The sequence below is a fragment of the Rana temporaria genome, chromosome 13, assembly GCF_905171775.1.
Source record: "Rana temporaria chromosome 13, aRanTem1.1, whole genome shotgun sequence".
NCBI classification, from domain to species: domain Eukaryota; kingdom Metazoa; phylum Chordata; class Amphibia; order Anura; family Ranidae; genus Rana; species Rana temporaria.
Genome location: NC_053501.1, coordinates 4,281,999 through 4,304,164, shown reverse-complemented (window position 1 = coordinate 4,304,164; position 22,166 = coordinate 4,281,999). Strand labels below are relative to the sequence as shown.

At 46.6% G+C, this 22,166-nt stretch overlaps 1 protein-coding gene across 2 annotated transcripts in view; it reads left to right on the top strand.

Moving 5' to 3' along the window:
- The window catches only part of CDC42BPB (CDC42 binding protein kinase beta), a 141,640-nt gene that overhangs the window by 89,632 nt on the left and 29,842 nt on the right, over positions 1-22,166 (top strand). Inside the window, exons 16-24 of one of the 2 annotated variants that reach the window (XM_040332969.1) lie at positions 2,114-2,219; positions 4,079-4,203; positions 5,036-5,141; positions 7,166-7,216; positions 7,793-7,941; positions 8,670-8,764; positions 9,421-9,494; positions 15,013-15,102; positions 18,222-18,299. In XM_040332969.1, the coding sequence (XP_040188903.1) occupies positions 2,114-2,219; positions 4,079-4,203; positions 5,036-5,141; positions 7,166-7,216; positions 7,793-7,941; positions 8,670-8,764; positions 9,421-9,494; positions 15,013-15,102; positions 18,222-18,299 (874 nt within the window). The remainder of the gene's footprint in view (positions 1-2,113; positions 2,220-4,078; positions 4,204-5,035; positions 5,142-7,165; positions 7,217-7,792; positions 7,942-8,669; positions 8,765-9,420; positions 9,495-15,012; positions 15,103-18,221; positions 18,300-22,166) is intronic. The other variant, XM_040332970.1, reaches the window with a different exon arrangement.

Genomic DNA, 22,166 nt, shown 5'->3' with positions numbered 1-22,166 from the left:
ATCGCCGCCATTAGTAGTAAAAAAAAAAATTATTAATAAAAAGGCCATAAAACTATCCCCTATATCAGTGATGGAGAACCTTGGCACCCCAGATGTTTTGGAACTACATTTCCCATGATGCTCCACTACACTGAGTGCATGAGCATCCTGGGAAATGTAGTTCCAAAACATCTGGGCTGCCAAGGTTCGCCATCACTGCCCTATATTGTAAACACTATAAATTTTGCGCAAACCAATCGATAAACGCTTATTGCGATTTTTTTATTTTTATTTTTCTTTACCAAAAATATGTAGAATACGTATCGGCCTAAACTGAGGAAAAAAACTTTTTTTTATATCTTTTTTGGGGATATTTATTACAGCAAAAAGTAAAAAATATTGTGTTTTTTTTTTTTTTTTTCACGTCGCACGACCGCGCAATTGTCGGTTAAAGCGACGCAGTGCCGAATCACAAAAAAGGGGCAAGGTCCTTAAGCTGCATAATGGTCCGGGTCTTAAGTGGTTTAAGAATAAATAAAAAAATAGGCAGTTATCTCACTTTGGTGTCAATCCTCTCTATATCAGTACATTTTTGGTATTGAATATCTAATGCTATTGCTGCTGAATTAGATACGAGGTAACCTGTTCCTATGAATCTTGGTTCACTTGGGTTGATCATGTTTCTTATTTTTGTGTGATTATCCAATTGTAGCTTGCTGTGATTCAGAAGTAACAATAGCACACGCCTACCCAGAGGGGACAAACCTCAGGAATTCGAGTCTCGACTCAAATATGCAAAACAAATTACCACAAGTCAGATTGATAATCCCTGCTGATTGTTATCAAACTTTGCGTAAAGATGTACTTTAAAGCAACTATGTTGCAACACAAAACATTAAAGGGCTCTGTGCAAAAGAAGTTTAGTAATACTTGCCTGTCCTTGGGGCTTTTTTTCTCGGAGAATGGGTGCAGGAATTCAACCATGCCCCCACCTTCCTATGGGGAGCGGAGATTGGCGCAGCAAATGTATTGTGGGAGTGTTTTTTAAAATGCATTAAATACTAGGCGTTTTCTACAGTCTGCAGAGTTCACTGCATGTGGCGCACGCTGCGTGTGGCGTGCACAGGAGTGCGCTCTGCGTGTGGCGTGCACAGGAGTGCGCTCTGCGTGTGGCGTGCACAGGAGTGCGCTCTGCGTGTGGCGTGCACAGGAGTGCGCTCTGCGTGTGGCGTGCACGGCGCAGGGTTCCACCCCCCAAATGCCCATACTTGATTGTTATTCCCCGTCTAGCACGGTACAGCTGAATACAGGGCGGGAGATGTTTTTTCTCTCAGGCTCCGCCTCATAATCTGTCATAAGACTTGTCAGAGTTGAGGAGGAGGCTAGCGGACGCTTTCCTGGCTCTGTGTGATAGGCAGTGGTGAGAGATGCTGCAGGGTCCAACAATTGCAGCAGTGGTAATGGCTGGATGCCCAGTATTAGTGATGCCATTTGCACCCCCTCTGTACATTGCACCAGCTGTGCCCAGAGAGGGTTCAGTGCAGTGGCTCGGGCAGGAGCACTTCCACTTCTAAATGCAGAAGTGACACTAGTGAGTGGAAAGCACAGGGCCCACGCCTGGAGGTGGCAGAGCTCCATCATCAGGTGCCCTGTCTGCCCTTATTTCTGATATATTCATCATGAGGGGCCCTGCCTGCACTTATTTCTTATATAGTTGTCATCAGGGGCTGTGCCTGCACTTATTTCTAATATATTCATCAGGGGCTGTGCCTGCACTTATTTCTTATATAGTTGTCATCAGGGGCTGTGCCTGCACTTATTTCTTATATAGTTGTCATCAGGGGCTGTGCCTGCACTTATTTCTTATATAGTTGTCATCAGGGGCTGTGCCTGCCCTTCTTTCTAATATATTCATCATCAGGGGCTGTGCCTGCACTTATTTCTGATATATTCATCAGGGGCTGTGCCTGCCCTTCTTTCTAATATATTCATCATCAGGGGCTGTGCCTGCCCTTCTTTCTAATATATTCATCATCAGGGGCCCTGCCTGCCCTTATTTCTGATATATTACTAACAAACATACACGCTGCATTGTACACAATTATTGTGAACTGAACACTCTTGTTTCCTGCAGACAAAGTGAGTTGGAGGAGACGGTGGGAACCGTGAAAGAGAAGTATGAACGGGAAAGAACAATTCTCCTGGAAGATAATAAAAAGCTTTCTGCAGAGACAGAGAGGGTAAGTCTGCCTATCTTGGTACACACTATGTGAGGCATTTTTTGAAAGGTACTTTTATTTTCTCCCTTTTTATCTGTTAAAGTGGTTCTAAAGGCTGAAGTCTTTTTTTTTTTTACCTTCAAGTAGGGTTGCACCGATACCGGTATTGGTGCCGATACAAAGCATTTGCCGGCAAGTCCTTAACCGATTACTCATTCAGCTGTCGGTGGGGTTCTCCCGTTGATAGCGGAAGTTTTAAAGAAGTCCGCCAGTTGTAGCTGTCAGAAAATAAAATAAATCAGCCGGGCAATGTTTAACATTGTTTCTGTTTGTACCTTTCTGATTCGTCATCTGCAGATCAAAGGGATGAACTTTGATCTGCAGATAAAGTCAGTTTAAAGCAACCTGTCAAGTAAAAAATAAAATAAAAAAATTGAGTTTTTTTTTAATTAAATGTTCCTCTGTTTAACAGAGGTGGCTCAGGAGCGAGTATGCATGTGTTTCCCCATCACTAATTTTGTTTATCTTATATCTGTTCATTGGGTGCAAAAAATACTTAATGATCCTACCAGAAATCTTTTGCTGATAACTTCCTGCGCTTTTTTTACACTTATAAGTTGTTGTTGGTCCCACCTATCTCTGACTACAGAGCACCTCCATCTTGTGTTATGGTAGGGTTTGACAAATTTGCTTGGAATCTAGGAGCCAACTAAAAAGTTAGGAGCCAAAAAACGCACCCTGTCCCGCCAAGCTCGGGACGCAGAAGCGAACGCATACGTGAGCAGCGCCCGCATATGTAAACGGTATTCAAACCACACTTGAGGTATCGCCGCGATCGTTAGAGCGAGAGCAATAATTCTAGCCCTAGACCTCCTCTGTAACTCAAAACATGCAACCTGTAGAATTTTTTGAACGTCGCCTATGGAGATTTTAAAGGGTAAAAGTTTGTCGCCATTCCACGAGCGGACGCAAATTTTGAAGCGTGACATGTTGGGTATCAATTTACTCGGCGTAACATTATCTTTCACAATATAAAAAAAATTGGGCCAACTTTACTGTTGTCTTATTTTTTTAATTAAAAAAAAGTGTATTTTTCCCCAAAAAAGTGTGCTTGTAAGACCGCTGCGCAAATAGTGTGACAAAAAGTATTGCGACCGCCATTTTATTCTCTAGGGTGTGAGAATAAAAAATATAATGTGTGGGGGCTCTAATTAGAGGGAAGGAGATAGCAGTGAAAAAACACATTAGAACTGCTGTTTTTTGCTACTTGTAATGTAACCTGTAATGCCAACGGCCACCACAAGATGGCCACTCTTAGATTCCTTCTGCAGGCCTCGGCTTCCTTCTGTGAAAGTCCGCAAAGCCGCGGCCTCAATTAGCGGCCGACCGAGAATTAATTATTGGCCTGTCCGTGCTGGACGGTAATTGAGGCCACGGCTTTGCGGCCTTCTGCTGGCCTCAGCTTCCTTCTGTGAAGGCCGCAAAGCCACGACCTCAATTACCGGCGGGCGCGGGCCCGCCGCGATCGCGCGCCGGCCGGTAATTGAGGCCGCGGCTTTGCGGCCTTCTGCAGCCCTAAGCTTCCCCAGGCACCAGGTCACAATTTCTTGTCGCAATTGCGACCTGGCGCCCAGATTTTGTCTAGGCCTGTGTTATGGAGATGGGGAGATGTCTTGTAGCCGTTACCATAAGGTGACAGCACATCTCCTCCATAGCTAGGACAGGAAGTGTATCACTGGTAGGATCACTGGGTGAAAATGAAGGGGGGAGGGACACCTGAAATAGAATGTATGCAGCCACCACCTCTAAGGACTGCAGTATATTACTTTTTTAAGGGATTTAGATACATTTTCAATTCTGTCCTATCTGTTACTTTGCAGCTCGGCTCCTTTGTGGATAAGCTGACGACGCACAACCGGCAAATGGAGGACGAACTTCAGGACTTGACGTCCAAAAGAGAGTCTGTGGCTCACTGGGAAGCTCAGATTGCAGAAATCATTCAGTGGTAGGTTTCCACATCGCCTATTGTAGTCTGAGGTTCCTCACAGGAGGAAGTGACATTTCCCTGATCTATTTTTGTGGTTAGGTGGGTGTGCGCTGGCAAAGGACGCTCATAGCATTTTATTCACATCCTCATTGTTGTGTCTGTAAAAAAATGTGCTGGGAGGCTCCACCCACATTTCATGTCCTCCCTAATACGAAAAAAATACAACCCCTTTAACCAAGGATCAGACGTGACGTGCGTGTCGTCCCTGCTATGCCGCAACGCGTTACACATTAATAATTTATGTACTTTGAATAGAAAGGCTGTGTCCACTTTTGTAATTCTGTTCTATGTTACTTACATCCATATTTAGGGTGTAAATTAAAACATGGTCACAGTTGGCAGCCTTTATACTCCCCTGGTTTGCTTGTACCTGTAGGTGTGCCTAGAGTAAGGCTTATCCAGAGGTACGTTAAATATGTCCTAAAAGTGCACCATTCAGGAGATATTTAGTGTATACCCCGCCGATTACGTCATTGGCACATGCGCTCTGAAGGAACGGCTGCTCGTGCCGTTTCTTTAGAGCCGTGTGCCGTAGCCGGCGGCTCCTTTCGCGGATGCGCGGGAGTGAAGTCATGGCGGCTCTGCCCACTCACGGCACCGAAACCCAAGAACCCGAAAGAATACCAGGGAAGATGTCAGCGATCTGCGGGGGCTTCGTTTTAAGGTATTTCATAAGGAGTTGGTATGCGATGCATTACTAGCTCATTATGTTTGTCTTGCAGGTTCTTTTTGGAGGGGGGGGTTTAACAACCGCTTTCATTTTTTTTTTTCTTTTTTTTTTTTCTTGTAGGGTGAGCGATGAAAAAGACGCCCGAGGTTATCTGCAAGCCTTGGCATCCAAGATGACTGAAGAACTGGAGACACTGAGAAGTTCAAGTCTGGGCTCTCGCACACTGGTATGTGCTTCCCTCTCTCTGGCCTTTGTGTATATGATAAACTATCTCCGTGATTTTCAAACACAATGCTAGCGTCTAAAATTCACTTGATGGCTTACAAGTTTAAAGCAGTAGTAAGGTTGGAGAAAAAAAAAATCCCCCCTGCAAGTTAAGGGCATAATGTGCTAGTATCATAGGGGTGCCCGGGCACACAATAACCACCCTGTGGGGCCCAGATTCCCCCTGTTTAAACTAGGGCTGCAACTAACGATTTTCACAATCGATTAGTTGGCCGATTATTGTTTGGATTAATCGGATAATAGCCTTAAAAAAATAAAATAAAAATCTTCTGTTTCCAGTCCTATAGATCCAGTCAACTAAATAGCACCGTTTTACGTTAAAATGTCCTTGCCCTTTCCAAATACGCAGCAGCTGAAAAAAAAAATAATGGATGTGAACGTGTCCCATAGGAAAACATGTAAATGAACTGTAGTGTGTTTCTGCAAAAAACAGAGGTGTGACCCCGGCCTGAGATGTTTAGTAACATAATGGGGGGTTAAAAAAACTAAAAAGTACAAAAAGAGCAAATAATCGCTACTGTAAGAGCCGGTACACACTGGGGCGATTCGTCAGGCGACTCAGCCGCCTGACAAGTCGCGTCCCATTCTATTCAATAGAACCGTTCTAATAGGAGCGACGCAAGTCGTTCCAACTTAGAAAAAGGTTCTTGTACGACTTTGGGGGCGACTTGCATTGACTTCTATACAGAAGTCATTTTTCAAGTCGCCTCTAAAATCGTCTTCAGGACGCCTTGCCGAGTCGCCCCCGAAGTCGTGCCGCCCCAGTGTGAACCAGCTCTTAGGGGTTAATTTTTTTTTACTGTGGGACAGTGAAAGTAATATTTACAGTTTGCTTTTTTGTACTATAAACGGCTAATTTTAGTTGTTTTAACCCCATTATGTTACTGGCCGATTAATCGATTATGAAAATTGTAATCGATTAGTAGTTTCGGCCCTAGTTTAAACCCCTGATTTTTTTTTTTTTTTTACCAAAGCCCCCTAATGGGGCTCCTAAAAAATGTGTTGAAAATAATAAAAAAAAAAAAGACCGTTGTCTGCCCTCCTGGCCCCGTCGTCTGCCCTCCTGGCCCCATCGACTGACACCGTCGGTGTATATATACATATGCACACAAACAATATGTGTTTGAGATTTGAGGTACACACCCTAATGCAATAGGTTATGCACACCTATAGCTAGAATGCATAGCATACTAGCACATTATGAAATTAGACATTATGAAAAACCTAGCCCTCCAGCAGCGTGGTCCAGTCACCAGACCGTGTTTATTACTACTTTTATATCTGAAGTAAAATGAAGAAAAACCCGCTATTACATAAAGAAAAACCTCTCTAATGGTCTAATAAACAGTTTTTATCATGCGCGCGGTAACAGCACGGTCACTGAAGCAACGGCACATAGGTGCCTTTGCTTCAGTTTTCCCCAGTGCCCGTGTGCCAATGACATTGGTACATGCAGGGGATAGGAGATATCCTGTGTTCTAACTGTAGGGGGGTGACTGGGGGAGGTGACCGATCTGTGTCCCTATGTACAAGGGACACAGCATCGGTCTCCTTTCCCATCTCAGTTACTGGGCAATCGCGGGTGCACGGCAGCCATCGCTTGCCGCCGGGCGCGCGCGCGCCCCTAGCAGCTTTAAATGACAGGACGTCAGAACAATGGAGTCTTCTGCCCGGCGTCATTTGACGGTGTGCGGTTGACAAGTGGTTAATAAAGGCTTACCTGTAGCACAAAGTGGTTGTAAAGAGTTTACAACCACTTTAAATTATATATTGCTCCCAAGTTACTTTTTTATATATAACATTTTTCCTGTCTTTTCACAGTCAGCCAGACCTCTCCTCCTGTTTATTAGTCTAGTTGTCTGTTTTTGAACCCACTGGATCTCCTGTAGCCAGTCCTATAGATCCAGTCAATGTGGTTGTGTCCATTTCTGGTAACCTACATTTGTATTCTGATTGTTGCTGTAGCACGACATGCCATACCAGCACGGCCTGGCACCTTACAGTACAGATAGGCTGGTGAGTGTCCCGGCGGTACTCTGCATCGTTGTGGTGAAGGGTCACTCTGGTGATGGGATTTTCGAGGCGATTCTGTAATAATCTTTTAGACTTCTTTTCTTCCTCTTCTTTGCATGCACATGGCAAATCACTTCTGATAGACAAATTTTTACTTTTAATGAAACTTATGTTCATAAAAATCTGTTGGCGCACATGGCGTAGATTTTACAAAACTGAGCGATAAGATGTCTCTGAGAAAATCTGGCAATGATTGCATCATGTATTGGGTAAAAATTACCCATAGATATATTTGTATCGGAGGCACACCGCAAAAGTATTTGTTCAATTGACCTCTTTTGTGTGTAAATGCCTTTATCCGGAAGTAGTACATAAAGCTCCTGTATCAGATGTACAATACAATAATCCATGGCAACAAAGCGACTGTTACATTTCACTGATCTGGTTTGCTCTGGGGGTGCGGCTTGTCGTTGTTTCTTTTCGAACTTATTTTTCTAATGTAATACAAAGGCTGTCGTGGTAACTTTAGTTACAGCTGTTTGTGCCCATTTTTATAAAATGTCCTAAATTATTTTTCAGGATCCTCTGTGGAAGGTCCGACGTAGCCAAAAACTGGACATGTCCGCCCGGCTGGAGCTGCAGTCAGCGCTGGACGCCGAAATACGAGCCAAACAAATGGTGCAGGAAGAGCTGCGGAAAGTAAAAGATACCAACATCACGTTCGAGAAGTAATCTTTGCTTTATATTGCTGTCATTAATTTTTGGGGATTATAGCGAAGCTTTATTGCAGCTACAGGTGTACTACAGCTCCCAGCATTAGTTTGCTAGGAACTAGCTGCATGCACCTGTGTGTGCTTCTAGTTTTGTGACCACACCAACCCTAAATTGCAGAGGTCTCACACCAACAATTGGGAAGTGACATGGTTCTCGATCATGTCATCAGGGAACTAGCTGCATGCACCTGTGTGCTTCTGGTTCTGTGACTACGCCAGCACTACATTTTGGAGGTCTCGTGTGAACGAATGGGGAAATGATCACATGAGGTTTGTTTACAAACAATCCTGTTGGCTGCAATTGTGTCTGTGTGCCTGTCTCTGTGTGCCTGTCTCTGTGTGCCTGTCTCTGTGTGCCTGTCTCTGTGTGCCTGTCTCTGTGTGCCTGTCTCTGTGTGCCTGTCTCTGTGTGCCTGTCTCTGTGTGCCTGTCTCTGTGTGCCTGTCTCTGTAAAGGAAAAGGTAAAGGAAGCTCTTTAGGGGGAAAAAATTGTACCTTTACAACCCCTTTAAAACTTTGTTTTTTCACCTTAATGCTGTATATGCATTAGGGGGAAAAAACACCTTGCACTGTAATAAGTCTTGTGTCTTTCATAGAGAAGATAGATATATATTATATATATATCTATCTATTATATATGGGACTCCTGTTTTCATTGTTAATGTGTGTTTTTTTCCCCACAGCAAACTAAAAGATTCGGAGGCTAAAAACAAAGAGCTATTAGAAGAAATGGAAGGCTTGAAGAAAAAGCTGGAGGATAAATACAAAGACAACAGCGGTTAGTAGTTGTGTGGCGGTGGACATCCCTGCGTGCAATTGGACTTTGAAAAGTGGCCATTCCTCTTTCCATAACCCGAGCATACACGAGAAGGTTCAGGTTTCCCTCGCATACGCGAGGCTGTTCAGGTTTCCCTCGCATACGCGAGGCTGTTCAGGTTTCCCTCGCATACGCGAGGCTGTTCAGGTTTCCCTCGCATACGCGAGGCTGTTCAGGTTTCCCTCGCATACGCGAGGCTGTTCAGGTTTCCCTCGCATACGCAAGGCTGTTCAGGTTTCCCTCGCATACGCGAGGCTGTTCAGGTTTCCACCGTTCAGTGACAACTATAGCTTTGAAAAAAAGGGACAGAAAGCTGGGGAGTGGGAAGCTGAATTTTTAAAATGGTTCTAAAGTCGCATTTATTCTACACTTTTAAGACCCCTTTCACACTAAGCCCTGGTTCACACTGGTGCGATTTGACATGTCAAATCGACAGCATTTGCCGGCAATGGCGCCGTCCTTATCGGTGCGATGCCGGACCGATCTCAAAAAGTAGTTTCTGTACTACCTTTTTGTGATTTCGCCGCGCGTTTTGCATTGACATCTGTGCAGAAACATTTTTTTTTCTTTATAATGGAACGTTTGATTCGATTTTTTATTTTTCTGTTTCCTCTTAGGGCTGAAACTGACAGATTTCCACGATTCCATATTTGATTACTTTAACACATCTCCCCTGCCACATGACCTGAGAGTAAGTATTTAGCGGTCTTCAGTTTCGTGGAATCGCGTTCCGTATTGCCGCTTCACCTTGTGTTCACAACATTCCGTTTTGAGAAGTAAAATTTTCACTTTTGTCTGCTGTGTAGTGTTTGGGTGAGACTTTCTATAATGGTGTATGTTCATGTGTGCGGCCATATTTGCGTATCATGTAAGATAAAATGGTCTTCCTGCTTAACACAAAGATGGCACACTTCTGCTCCTCTCAGCTTACAGCAGAGCCCCACCCGGGAGGGGAAGCTCTGCTGGTTCTTGTGAAGTGTCCGAGGAGGCTGCCTCCTGGGGACCCTGTGAAGTGTCCGGCTGCCTCCTGGGGACCCTGTGAAGTGTCCGGCTGCCTCCTCCTGGGGGACCCTGTGAAGTGTCCGGCTGCCTCCTCCTGGGGGACCCTGTGAAGTGTCCGGCTGCCTCCTCCTGGGGGACCCTGTGAAGTGTCCGGCTGCCTCCTCCTGGGGGACCCTGTGAAGTGTCCGGCTGCCTCCTCCTGGGGGACCCTGTGAAGTGTCCGGCTGCCTCCTCCTGGGGGACCCTGTGAAGTGTCCGGCTGCCTCCTCCTGGGGGACCCTGTGAAGTGTCCGGCTGCCTCCTCCTGGGGGACCCTGTGAAGTGTCCGGCTGCCTCCTCCTGGGGGACCCTGTGAAGTGTCCGGCTGCCTCCTCCTGGGGGACCCTGTGAAGTGTCCGGCTGCCTCCTGGGGGACCCTGTGAAGTGTCCGGCTGCCTCCTGGGGGACCCTGTGAAGTGTCCGGCTGCCTCCTGGGGGACCCTGTGAAGTGTCCGGCTGCCTCCTGGGGGACCCTGTGAAGTGTCCGGCTGCCTCCTGGGGGACCCTGTGAAGTGTCCGGCTGCCTCCTGGGGGACCCTGTGAAGTGTCCGGCTGCCTCCTGGGGGACCCTGTGAAGTGTCCGGCTGCCTCCTGGGGGACCCTGTGAAGTGTCCGGCTGCCTCCTGGGGGACCCTGTGAAGTGTCCGGCTGCCTCCTGGGGGACCCTGTGAAGTGTCCGGCTGCCTCCTGGGGGACCCTGTGAAGTGTCCGGCTGCCTCCTGGGGGACCCTGTGAAGTGTCCCAGGAGACTGCGGGAGGGGTGGGCGGACTTCCTAGAAGTTCTGAGCGGAAGTGGGGGAGGGAATAGAAAGATCAGAACTTCCATTTTGAACTGAAGTTCTGGTTTAAGTTTGGGATTCGGGATCTCTATTATATTTTTATTTTGTTAATATTTAGCTCGTGTCTAAAGCATCCATTACCCTAAGGTAATACTAATATTGTGTATGGTGATTTGTAATACAAAGTTCTGGCTCCTTCTGTTCCTCTCTGGTGATGTCCTGGAGCCGTATCTTCAAGGTAGTCCTCCAAGTCTTATTACAGCTTTATTTCTGTCCTGTTTTGGGGTGTTAGAGCCGTCCAGCCAGTTCTTAACATTTTGCTGTGCCCATTACTCTGAAAATTCTGAATTTCTGGGTACATAGTGCTGATTTTTGTGTCCCTCATGTTTGTCACCACAAGGAACCAATGTCTACCTCGTCCACGTCCTCTCTCCTAGCCTTTTGGGAAGATGTAAGTCTACTCACAACTTTTGTGACCGTCTTAAAATCGGGGCACTTTTAACCTAGTCACCACCTAATAGTCTATAACCCCACAACCTACGGGCCTGTATTTAATAAAGCAAAGTGCAGAGTGCTCTAACTCGTAGCAGCCAATCAGAAGTCACCCTTCTTTGTTTTTAGTACTGTGATATTGGTCTGCGATAGGTGGATCCTCACGTGTGACTTTACACCGTTTCCCCAGATATTAGTTGTTTGCTATATGAATTGCATGCCTTGCTTCTGGGAACTACTGCATATGCCACTTCTATATGTAGCTGCACCATGTTTGTTTACCTATAGACTGCTTTCACAGTCTCCCTCCATGACCCCAATGGTTGGTAGTACAGATCCTTATCGGACCTTCAAGAGTGCAAACATCCCATTAAGCGGTTTACCTCCAAAATGGGCGCAGTGGTCCACAGCCTGCTGCCTGCAATTGCTGTAAGCTCTTGCTCTTCAGTTAAAGTGGAACTTTACCCATAACGTAATAAAAAAAAATGTTCTTTAACAAGGAACTTACATTCCACATTTTATAATTACCAAAATTGGTCTTTGCCGTAAAATTGACTCCAGCATTGTTCCTGGTTCTTCTTGCTGGAGGCCGCCATTTTGTTGAAGCCCCAGTAGTGAATCAGAAAATATAACTAAACCAATTGATTTTAACGGTTTCAAAAAAAGTTACATTCCTGGAATTGACAACGGTCGCATTTGCTCAACCAAACTGTCAAACCATCAAGTGGTTGGTGTCGCAAATGATCACAATAATGGCAGTTGAACATCCAACAGAAGCAGCTTTCTTGGCTGTAAAGGATAAGAGGGTTTAATTCCGCTTTAGAGCCCTTTCACACTAACAGCGCGGCTGCGCAAGCGGTAAAACGCCACTAGTTTTAGCGGCGATTTACCGTAGTTTTAGCGCTGCTTTTCGGCCGATGGCAGGGCGCGCTTACCCTCGCTAGCAGCCAAAGGAAGGGTTAATAGCGCCCATGTAGCACCGCTGCCGAAGCAGTTTGCAGGCATTTCGACAGCGGTGCCCATTCATTTCAAAGGGCAGGGGCGGTGGAGGAGCCAGAGGGCTTTCACACTGGAGAGGTGCGCTGGCACGGCGTCGGGAAAGTCCTGCCAGCAGCTTTTTTGGAGCACATTAGCAGCGGTGAACTCGCCGCTGCCAATGCGCTCCTGCCCATTGAAATTAATGGGCAGCACTGCCGTACCGCCCGGGAATACGACCCGTACCCTCCCCGCCAGCTCCTCCTTGCAAGAACTATCCCCCTTCATGCAAGCTCTCACCCATGGTGGTAAGTTCTTGCGGGCGAGCTCCCGTGATACAGCCGGCGGCTATAGCAGCTCACTGTATCACTTGCCCCCCTCCAGCGATACAGCCGGCGGCTATAGCAGCTCACTGTATCACTTTCCCCCCCCCCTCCCCTCCGGCGATACAGCCGGCGGCTATAGCAGCTCACTGTATCACTTCCCCCCCCCCCTCCGGCGATACAGCCGGCGGCTATAGCAGCTCACTGTATCACTTCCCCCCCCTCCGGCGATACAGCCGGCGGCTATAGCAGCTCACTGTATCACTTCCCCCCCCCCCCCTCCGGCGATACAGCCGGCGGCTATAGCAGCTCACTGTATCACTTGCCCCACCCCATCATTGGATGTGATTTGACCGGAGCGCGAGCCAATGGCTGTGCTGCTATCAATCCATCCACTCTAGCCCATCAACGCCCAGACTGACCGGAGAAGATGTCGGGGGCGAGCGCAGCAGGTGAACAGGCTCAGGTAAGTAAAACGGGGGGCTGGGGCATAACTGTCGGATGTTTTTTCTCATGCTTAGAATGCATGAAGGTGAAAAAACATGAACCTTTACAACCCCTTTAAGTTGTGCTAAAGTCTGAGTTGGAGCAAAACGTAACCAGGGCGGCACAGTTGTGTAGTGGGTAGCACTCTCGCCTAGCAGTAAAAAGGGTCACCGGTTTAAATCCCAACCACGACACTACCTGCCTGGAGTTTACATGTTCTCCCTGTGCCTGTGTGGGTTTCCTCCGGGTACTCCGGTTTCCTCCCACTCTCCAAAGACATGCTGATAGTTTAATTGGCTTCTGTCTAAAATTGGCCCAGTATATGAATGTGAGTATAGGGACCTTAGATTGTAAGCTCCTTGAGGGTAGGGACCAATGTGATTGTGCAATGTATATGTAAAGCGCTGCGTAAATTGACGGCGCTATATAAGTACCTAAATAATAACCACACACGGGGTTGTATGAGTCGTATAGGAACCGGTGAGGAAATAACACAAAAATACATACAACAAGAATGTGACCTGATGAAAAGGGGATTACATAAGACCTTTAAACCCGTTAGATTGATAGGTTTAGTTCCTCTTTAAGTGATCGAGCCGCATGGAGCAATCACCTGTGATTGGCCCTGGTTGCACGGCTGTTGTCCGCAGCCAATTGCTGGGTCTCCTGCATGTGATCAGTATTGTCTCCATTCGCAAGTGTGAATGAGCACCAACAGCATTTTCCAATTCACCCAATCACGCTTCGGTCGATTGAGTTGGACTGAAATTGATCTTTGGCCACCCAAGACAAAGTCGCACTTCTAGATTTTTCTAGAAGCCGTCACAATTTTTTAAAATGGTCAGAAATGGAACTTTTCCCCCCGGGAATGTTTTCACTCTTGATGGTGCCGTGTGGTAGAAGGGAACTCGGCTATGAAATCTGTGGACCAGAAGTAACTTTTTTTTTTTTTTTTGTTCTCCTTTTACTCCCCTTCGAAGCCAGACCTCGCCCATACCACCAGGTGTTGGCATTCCGTGCCTTCACAGCCCGGGTTACTGCATCCATTTTGCTCTTTGTGCTGTTATTAAATAGTGGCCATTGTCCTTCACTAATGTTACAATGTATCTCTCTCTCTCTCTCTCTAACTGTATCTTCTCTTTAAAATTCACAACTCCAGCAAGTGTTTCATCCTATACTGTCCTTTAAACATTTTAATCTTTTAATTGTCCTAGCAAGCCTTAGGGCAGGGGGTCTCAAAGTGGCGACCCTCCTCCAGCTGTTGCTAAACTACAAGTCCCATCATGCCTCTGCCTGTGGGAGGAGTCATGCTTGTAAGCTGTTGCGAAACTACAAGTCCCATGAAGCACTGCAAGGCCTGACAGTTACAAGTTGTAACTGTCAGCCTTGCAGTGCCTCATGGGACTTGTAGTTTTGCAACAGCTGGAGGGGCCATCAGTTTGAGACCCCCCTGCCTTAGGGCAAGACACTGTATATTCCTGCATCTGAGCACCGTGTCACTAGAACTGCTGTGTGCTGCACAGATGGGCTTCTTTTTTTAAGCACGTTGGGGTGACTTTTCATTAGTGTGGTGAAGACAGATGTTGAAAGTGTAAGTTCACCTTTTACAGGAAATCTGTAAGATGACATTACACTGGACCCCCCCCCCTCCCGATCCTGCTGTACTGTAGTCCCACAATCCTGCTCTGTCAGGGATCGGAACATCACTTTACTGGTCCGGAGACAGGCCAGTGTAAGGTCACTTTGCAGATTTTCTTTAAAGGTGAACTTACACTTTAAAGATACACTAAATTACCAAAAGTATTGGGACGCCTGCCTTTACAGGCTCATGAACTTTAATGACATCCCAGTCTTAGTCTGTAGCTGGCTCGCAGTCTACGCTTATAGATGCAAAGGGCGGGGCCAACTCAATACTGAACCCTACGGACTAAGACTGGGATGCCAATAAAGTTCATGTGCGTGTAAAGGCCGGCGTCCCAATACTTTTGGTAATGTAGTGTAATTGCAACGGATGAGAAGGGCTTTGCATTCACATGTTTATGTCCATTTCAATGGCTGCAATCCTGTTCTCTAGTCTTGCAGCTCTGTTGATCATTTCTGTTTTGTGTTGCAGTCGAGTATGATCAGCGATCAGGAGGACTCCACACCCAAACCTGATATCTCACCATCCCTTTCTGTCCCTACAGTGTCCGACCAACAGGAGGTAAGATTTTGTGTGTTGTCCCAAGATAAAGCAAAATACTCAAATAATAAATATGATGAGTATCCAAACATACATATAAATAAATAAATGTGAATAAAGTCCAACTAAAGCCCAATGGTAGGAGTTCATATAAAGGCTTCTTTGTCTGCATAGAATACGTACCAAAGATTCTGCATTTGTTTTGTCATTTATCTGTTTTTCTCAGTTGGATTACGAGTATAATCCGTTCCAGGAGAATGCTTGTAATCCAAAGCACTTGCATATCAAAGCGAGTTTCCCCATAGAAGTCAATGGAAACGAAAATTGTTTGCTCCGCATTGACTTCAATGGCATGCAATACTGCATGTGGCCAGAGGCGGGGGGCGCCAGAGAGCCTCGTAAACAGTCGTAAAGGGCCGAGGACACCTCGGCAAACCTTGGAAAAACGTGGTTCTTGAGGTTTGCCGAGGTCAGCCAAGCTGTCCTCGGGCATTTCCAATCGGTGCCGTTCGGCTCCGGCGCACCCCCCACCTCAAGCCAAACGTGCTACGGCGCACCTCTTTGGCCTGAATCCTGCTCATGTTGCGAGGCAACACTCGCAAACCAAGTTAATTTTTTTTTTTTAAATACAGTGCTTGTATTGCAAAAATGCTCGTTAACCGCGAGGTTCCGCTGTACATCCTTAAATCATACCTGTGTTTTGCCCCTTCAGTCTAATGCAGCAGGTTTGCTCTTGATTTTTTTATTCATTTATCTCAGCGTCCTAGTGTTTGTGTTCTTCTGCATTGAGGGGGTCCTACCCTCTTGCAGAGGTTTTAGTCTCGGGCCCTTCTCCTGCTCAGCAAATTATACATTTTTATATATATATAATGTTTGAGACAAGAGTATATTATATGACTTGGGCCCCTTTCAGACGTGCGGACCGTATGTCCGCTTTTTCATCCATCTGTTTGCGGATGAAAAAGGGACATACATTGGTCCCTATGTGATTGCGGGTGTCAGCGGATAAACATCCACTGACACCCATAATCGTCTGCCTCCGCAAAGATCCGATTTTGCAGACGGAAGAAGATCCTATTTTTTTCTTCCGTCTGGCGGATCGGATCGGGTGAACATGGACAGACGGTCCGTGTTCATCCGCTCCCCCCATAGGGGAGAGCGTAGAAAAGACAGGGCGGTCCCTGCACAGTGTGCGGGGACCGCCCTGTCATCCGCCGGCTCACCAGGGATCAACGGAGCGATCCCCGCTGAGCTTACGGACACACTGAGGCGGATCATTACTGAATTGCCCCATGTAAAAGGGGCCTTAGATGTAAAAGAAAAAGATGAGAATGGTGCGCTTATTCAATAATGTGCCATAAAATATTATACTCAAAGAATGAATATGATGAGTATCCAAACATACATATAAATAAATAAATGTGAATAAAGTCCAACTAAAGCCCAATGGTAGGAGTTCATATAAAGGCAAAAATCTCACAGGAATAACTTGATAGAAGAAAAAACGGACAAAACATCAATCCAAACATCGACTGTTAAATTTATGAATTGGCCGCTCACCTCCAACAATGACCCCGAGGGTCAAACAAGGCTCATCAAATAGTCCAATAAGGAATCCTGCTGGTGGATCTGTACAGGCATCCAGGCGAAGACGAAGAACTACGTCCAAAACTTGGCATCAAAACATCTTGGGTAATTCCACATATAGAGAAAACGGCTCGCTCCAAGGAATGGCACTTCTTGTATAAATGGCGCTCAAAGGAAACGAAGAACAGCCATAGTGCAATATTGCCAAATAAAAAGTACATTTATTTAGTAAAAAAAAAAAAAAAATGCTTACATCAAGTAAGGATAAAAACCGCAGTAAAATGGGAATGGGAGTAGTGACGCACACGTCGCCTCACCGTACTTCTGTTAAAACACCACTGGAACTGACGTCACAAGGCTCCACACTGGTCACGTGACTTTCTCAGGGATTTATATATATGTATATATAACACATATGACTTACTACCTGTTAACTAATGCTAGCAGCGTAATGATTAAAAATAGGTAATGGGTTGAAAGAGTTTAGTAACGGTGAATAGGAAATAAAACCTGACAGAGATTCTAACCCTTCCCTTTGCTGTCCAAAATTAGACAAAAGTTTTGGCTTTAGCTCTGCTTTAATGGTCAATGGTGCTCCAAGAAACTACTTAAAGTGGAGTTCCACCCAAAAAATTGAACTTCTGCTTTTCGGGAACCCTCCCCCCTCCGGGGTCACATTTTCCTCCTTGGAGGGGGGATCAGTTACCTGTGTAATAATTTGCTCCCACTTCCAGGCATAGATACCTGAGCCGCCTGTGGGTATCTACGCCACCCTGCTGTCTTTTGGGAGACGCACAGGTCCCAGAACGCAGGGACCAGTGGGATCGTGCAGCGCGAGTCCCTTACCAAGGATGGCGGCGGCAGCACACGAGAGCCGAGCGATAGATCGGCTTCGGGTGCTGACATTGCGGGCACCCTGGACAGGTAAGTGTCCTTATTTTAAAAGTCAGCAGCTGCCGTATTTGTAGCTGCTGACATTTAAAAAACATGGGCGGAACTCCGCTTTAAGACCCCTTTCACACTGAGGGCGTATTGCAGCCGATATAGCGTTAAATATAGTGCCTGCAATCCGCCCTCAAACAGCTGCTCAATTGTCTCCAGTGTGAAAGGCCTAAGGGGCTTTCACACTGGAGCGTTGCACTAGCAGGATGCTAAAAAAAAGTCCTGCTAGCCGCATCTTTGGAGCGGTAAAGGAGCAGGGTGTTTACTGTTCCTCCACCGCTCCTGCTCATTGAAATCAATGGGACAGCATGGCTATACCGCTGCCAATGCGCTGCTGCATCAGCGCATTGCGGGCGGTTTTGACCCTTTCTCGGCCGCTAGCGGGGGTAAGACCGCCCCGTTAGCGGCCGAAATGCGCAGCAAATTCGCCCATAGCGCCGGCGGTAAAAATTGCAGAGTCTTACCGCCGATGCTATGGGCGGCTCAGTGTGAAAGGGGTCTTAATGACAGGTATAGGAAGCTTCATGTCCTAGTCGTATACAGTATTTATATTGATATAAAAATTCTTTAGCTACGGAACGCTGTTGTAAACTGCTTGTCTCTCTATGTAGGAATCTGTACGGCCTCAACCCCGAACACCCCCTGCCGCTCCTCCAACTTTTACACCAATCTCCATTTCTATTCCAAAGGTAAGTGGTCTTCAGAGGAGTCACTGTTGGATGCATTTACTATTGAAAGATAAATACTATCCATCTGGGGACGTTCCTATCAGTAGAACAATGACCAGATTTCAAGTGCTGAAGCCGATGGCGCAGGTATCAAGGTCTCGGGTACCTGCATTATGATGCACAAAAAAAAAAACACCATTTGTGCCCATAGGCCCCTGTCTGGGTTTTCGGGACCCATCAGAGGCCTTCGGCACATCTTGATAAGTACAAGATGTTGATGTGGGACCATACCTCACTTGTGTGTGGCGCGATCACATATGCGCGCGGGAGTAGGGTATGCGTATTATTATTATTTATTTATTTTATAAAAAACTTTTTCTAACTTTTTTCTTTTAAATTAACTTTATTGCTATCACAAGGGATGAACAATATCCCTTGTGACAGCACAGGTCCTCTTTATGGAGAGATATGTGGCCTAATAGACTCCAAATCTCTCCTCTGGCCTCCAATGCAGCCGATCAGACACCCAACTATCTGATCGACTGATTTCCTGGTGAACAGAGTGAAGACTTGGGCACCTTTCAAACGAGCGGACCGTGTCGTTTTTTTAGGCGGACCTGAATGGGCGCTCTGTGCTCCTCTATGGAACCGCGGATGTCAGCGGTGACATGCCCGCTGACTTCTGACCCGCTCTGATCCGCCAAAGTGTGACGGAGGAAACCCTACTTTTCCATTCGTCTGGCTGATCAGATGATGACGGACTCTACGTCACCCATAGAGGAGAGCGGCGCTCTGAAGGGTCGGTCCCTGCACAGTGTGCCGAGACAGACCTGTCATCTGCCTGCTTAGTGGGGATCGACAGAGCGATCCCCGCGGAGCCCGCACACAGATCCGCCCCGTGTGAAAGGGCCCTTTCCAGGGGTCACAAAGGAACATCATCTGTTCCCTTCTCTCTTTTTTTTTTTTTTCTGTGCAGGCCGAGGGGGGTGGAACAGATGTGATCGATTGGCCATTTTAACAAATCAAATCTCTTCTGATGGAATTTTTTTTTTTTTTTTACTACTAATGGCGGCGATCAGCGATTTTTTTCATGACTGCGACATTATGGCGGACACTTTGGACAAACTTGACACATTTTTGGGACCATTGTCATTTTTACAGCAAAAAATGCATTGTTTACTGTGAAAATGACAATTGCAGTTTGGGAGTTAACCCCTTCAGCGCCCCCTAGTGGTTATGTGTGACCTCATATGTGTTTCTAACTGTAGGGGGGTGTGGCTGTAGGTGTGACGTCATCGGTTGTGTTTTCCTATAAAAGGGATCACACGATCGATGACGGCGCCACAGTGAAGAACGGGGAAGCTGTGTTTACACACAACTCTACCCGTTCTTCAGCTCCGCGGACCGATCGCAGGACTCCAGCAGCGATCGGGTCACGGAGCTTCGGACCGGTTCACGCCCACGGCTGGGCACTTAAAGCGGGGGTTCACCCTTAGAGGGCACTTTTCCCCCTTAGATTCCTGCTCGTTATTACTAGGGGAATCGGCTATTTATTTTAAAATATGTGCAGTACTTACCCGTTTACGAGACGCATCCTCTCCGTCGCTTCCGGGTATGGGCTTCGGGAATGGGCGTTCCTTCTTGATTGACAGGTTTCCGAGAGGCTTCCGACGGTCGCATCCATCGCGTCACGATTTTCCGAAAGAAGCCGAACGTCGGTGCGCAGGCGCAGTATAGAGCCGCACCGACGTTCGGCTTCTTTCGGCTACGAGTGACGCGATGGATGCGACCGTCGGAAGAATGTCAATCAAGAAGGAACGCCCGCTCCCGAAGACCCATACCCGGAAGCGACGGAAGAAGATGCAGCTCGAAAACGGGTAAGTACTGCACATATTTTAATATAAATAGCCGATTCCCCTAGACCGAACGAGCAGGAAGCTAAGGGGAGATTTTTTTTTTTTTTTTAAATGGGTGAACTCCCGCTTTAAAGAGGACGTGCCTGTGCCATTCTGCCGACGTATATGTGCAGGAGGCGGTCCTTAAGTGGTTAAAGGCTTTTTGGGCTAAAAAAATAAATTATAAAAACTTTCCTCCCTATGTAATGAAGAGGGAGAGCAGTTCTGTAGTTCTGACCTAAGGCAGCAACACTGCTTCTCCATGTCACCCCAGAACCGGTGCAATGAAATATCTTGCTGTAGTCGGCTGATTTTAAAGTGCGGATCTTCTGTGGTGTGCCATAAAAATGTTCTCACCCGGTGTCAGGAGACCAGCGACTTCCATTCTATCACAATAGAGGTGCTTGTGTGTGTGTGTGCAGCCCCCACTTCCTGTCCGGGTCAGCACTCTTCTGTCCGGGAAACAGGAAGTTCCATAGAATTGTGTCCCTTCTCATGTCAGAACACGGCTCTCACGCGCTATAATAAACTTTGGCGGCTTTCAGTGATTTAACTAATAATGTGTGCAAAGCACTTTTATTACTTACTAGAGCGGCACGATTCCGGCTAAAAGGAGGATCGCGATTTATTTGCTTAACCCTTTCATGACTAAGCCTATTTCTGTCATTTGTAGCCAGATTTAGAGAGAGTTACGCCGGCGTATCAGTAGATACGCCGTCGTAACTCTGAATCTGCGCCGTCCTAAATTTAAGTGTATTCTCAAATTGAGATACACTTAAATCTAGCTAAGATACGACCGCCGGCGTCGTCCTATCTTAGCTGTCTATTTAGGCCGGCCGCTAGGGGCGTGTATGCTGATTTACGCCTAGCATGCGTAAATCAGCGAGATACGCCTATTCACGAACGTACGCTTGCCCGTCGCAGTAAAGATACGCCATTTACGTAAGGCGTTTTCAGGCCTAAAGATATTCCACCAAAAAGATGGCGCAGCCAATGTTGGGTATGGACGTCGGAACCGCGTCGAATTTTAAAAAAATTTCGTTGTTTGCGCAAGTCGTCCGTGAATGGGGCTGGGCGTAATTTCCGTACATGTCGAAACCAATAAGTCTTTGCGGCGTAATTTGGAGCATGCGCAATAGGATACGTCCACGGACGGCGCATGCGCCGTTCGTTAAAAACGTCAGGTCACGATTCATTAGCATAAAACACGCCCACCTCCTCACAATTTGAATTAGGCGCGCTTACGCCGGGACATTTACGCTACGTTGCCGTAACTTAAGACGCAAGTGCTTTGTGAATACAGCACTTGCCTCACTAACTTACGGCGGCGTAGCGTATATGAGATACACTACGCCTGCCTAACGTTAGGCATGTGTACCTGAATCCAGCTATTGGTGTTTAATCAGCCCCGGACCATTATGCAGGTTAAGGACCTTGCCCCTTTTTGCGTTTCGGCACTGCGTCGCTTTAACTGACAATTGCGCGGCCATGCGACGTGGCTCCCAAACAAAATTGGCGTCCTTTTTTCCCCACAAATAGAGATTTATTTTGGTGGTATTTGATCACCTCTGCGGTTTTTATTTTTTGCGCTAAAAACATAAATAGAGCGACAATTTTGAAAAAATTAATTTTTTTTTTTAATTTCCCCCAAAAATATAAACGTTTTTTTTCCTCAGTTTAGGCCGATACGTATTATTCTACATATTTTTGGTAAAAAAAATCGCAAAAAAGGTTTAAAGCGGGAGTTCACCCATTTGTAAAAAAAAAAATTTTCTCCCCTTAGATTCCTGCTCGTTTTGTCTAGGGGAATCGGCTATTTGTATTAAAATATGAGCCGTACTTACCCGTTTTCGAGCTGCATCTTCTTCCGTCGCTTCCGGGTATGGGTCTTCGGGAGCGGGCGTTCCTTCTTGATTGACAGCCTTCCGAGAGGCTTCCGACGGTCGCATCCATCGCGTCACTCGTAGCCGAAAGAAGCCGAACGTCGGTGCGG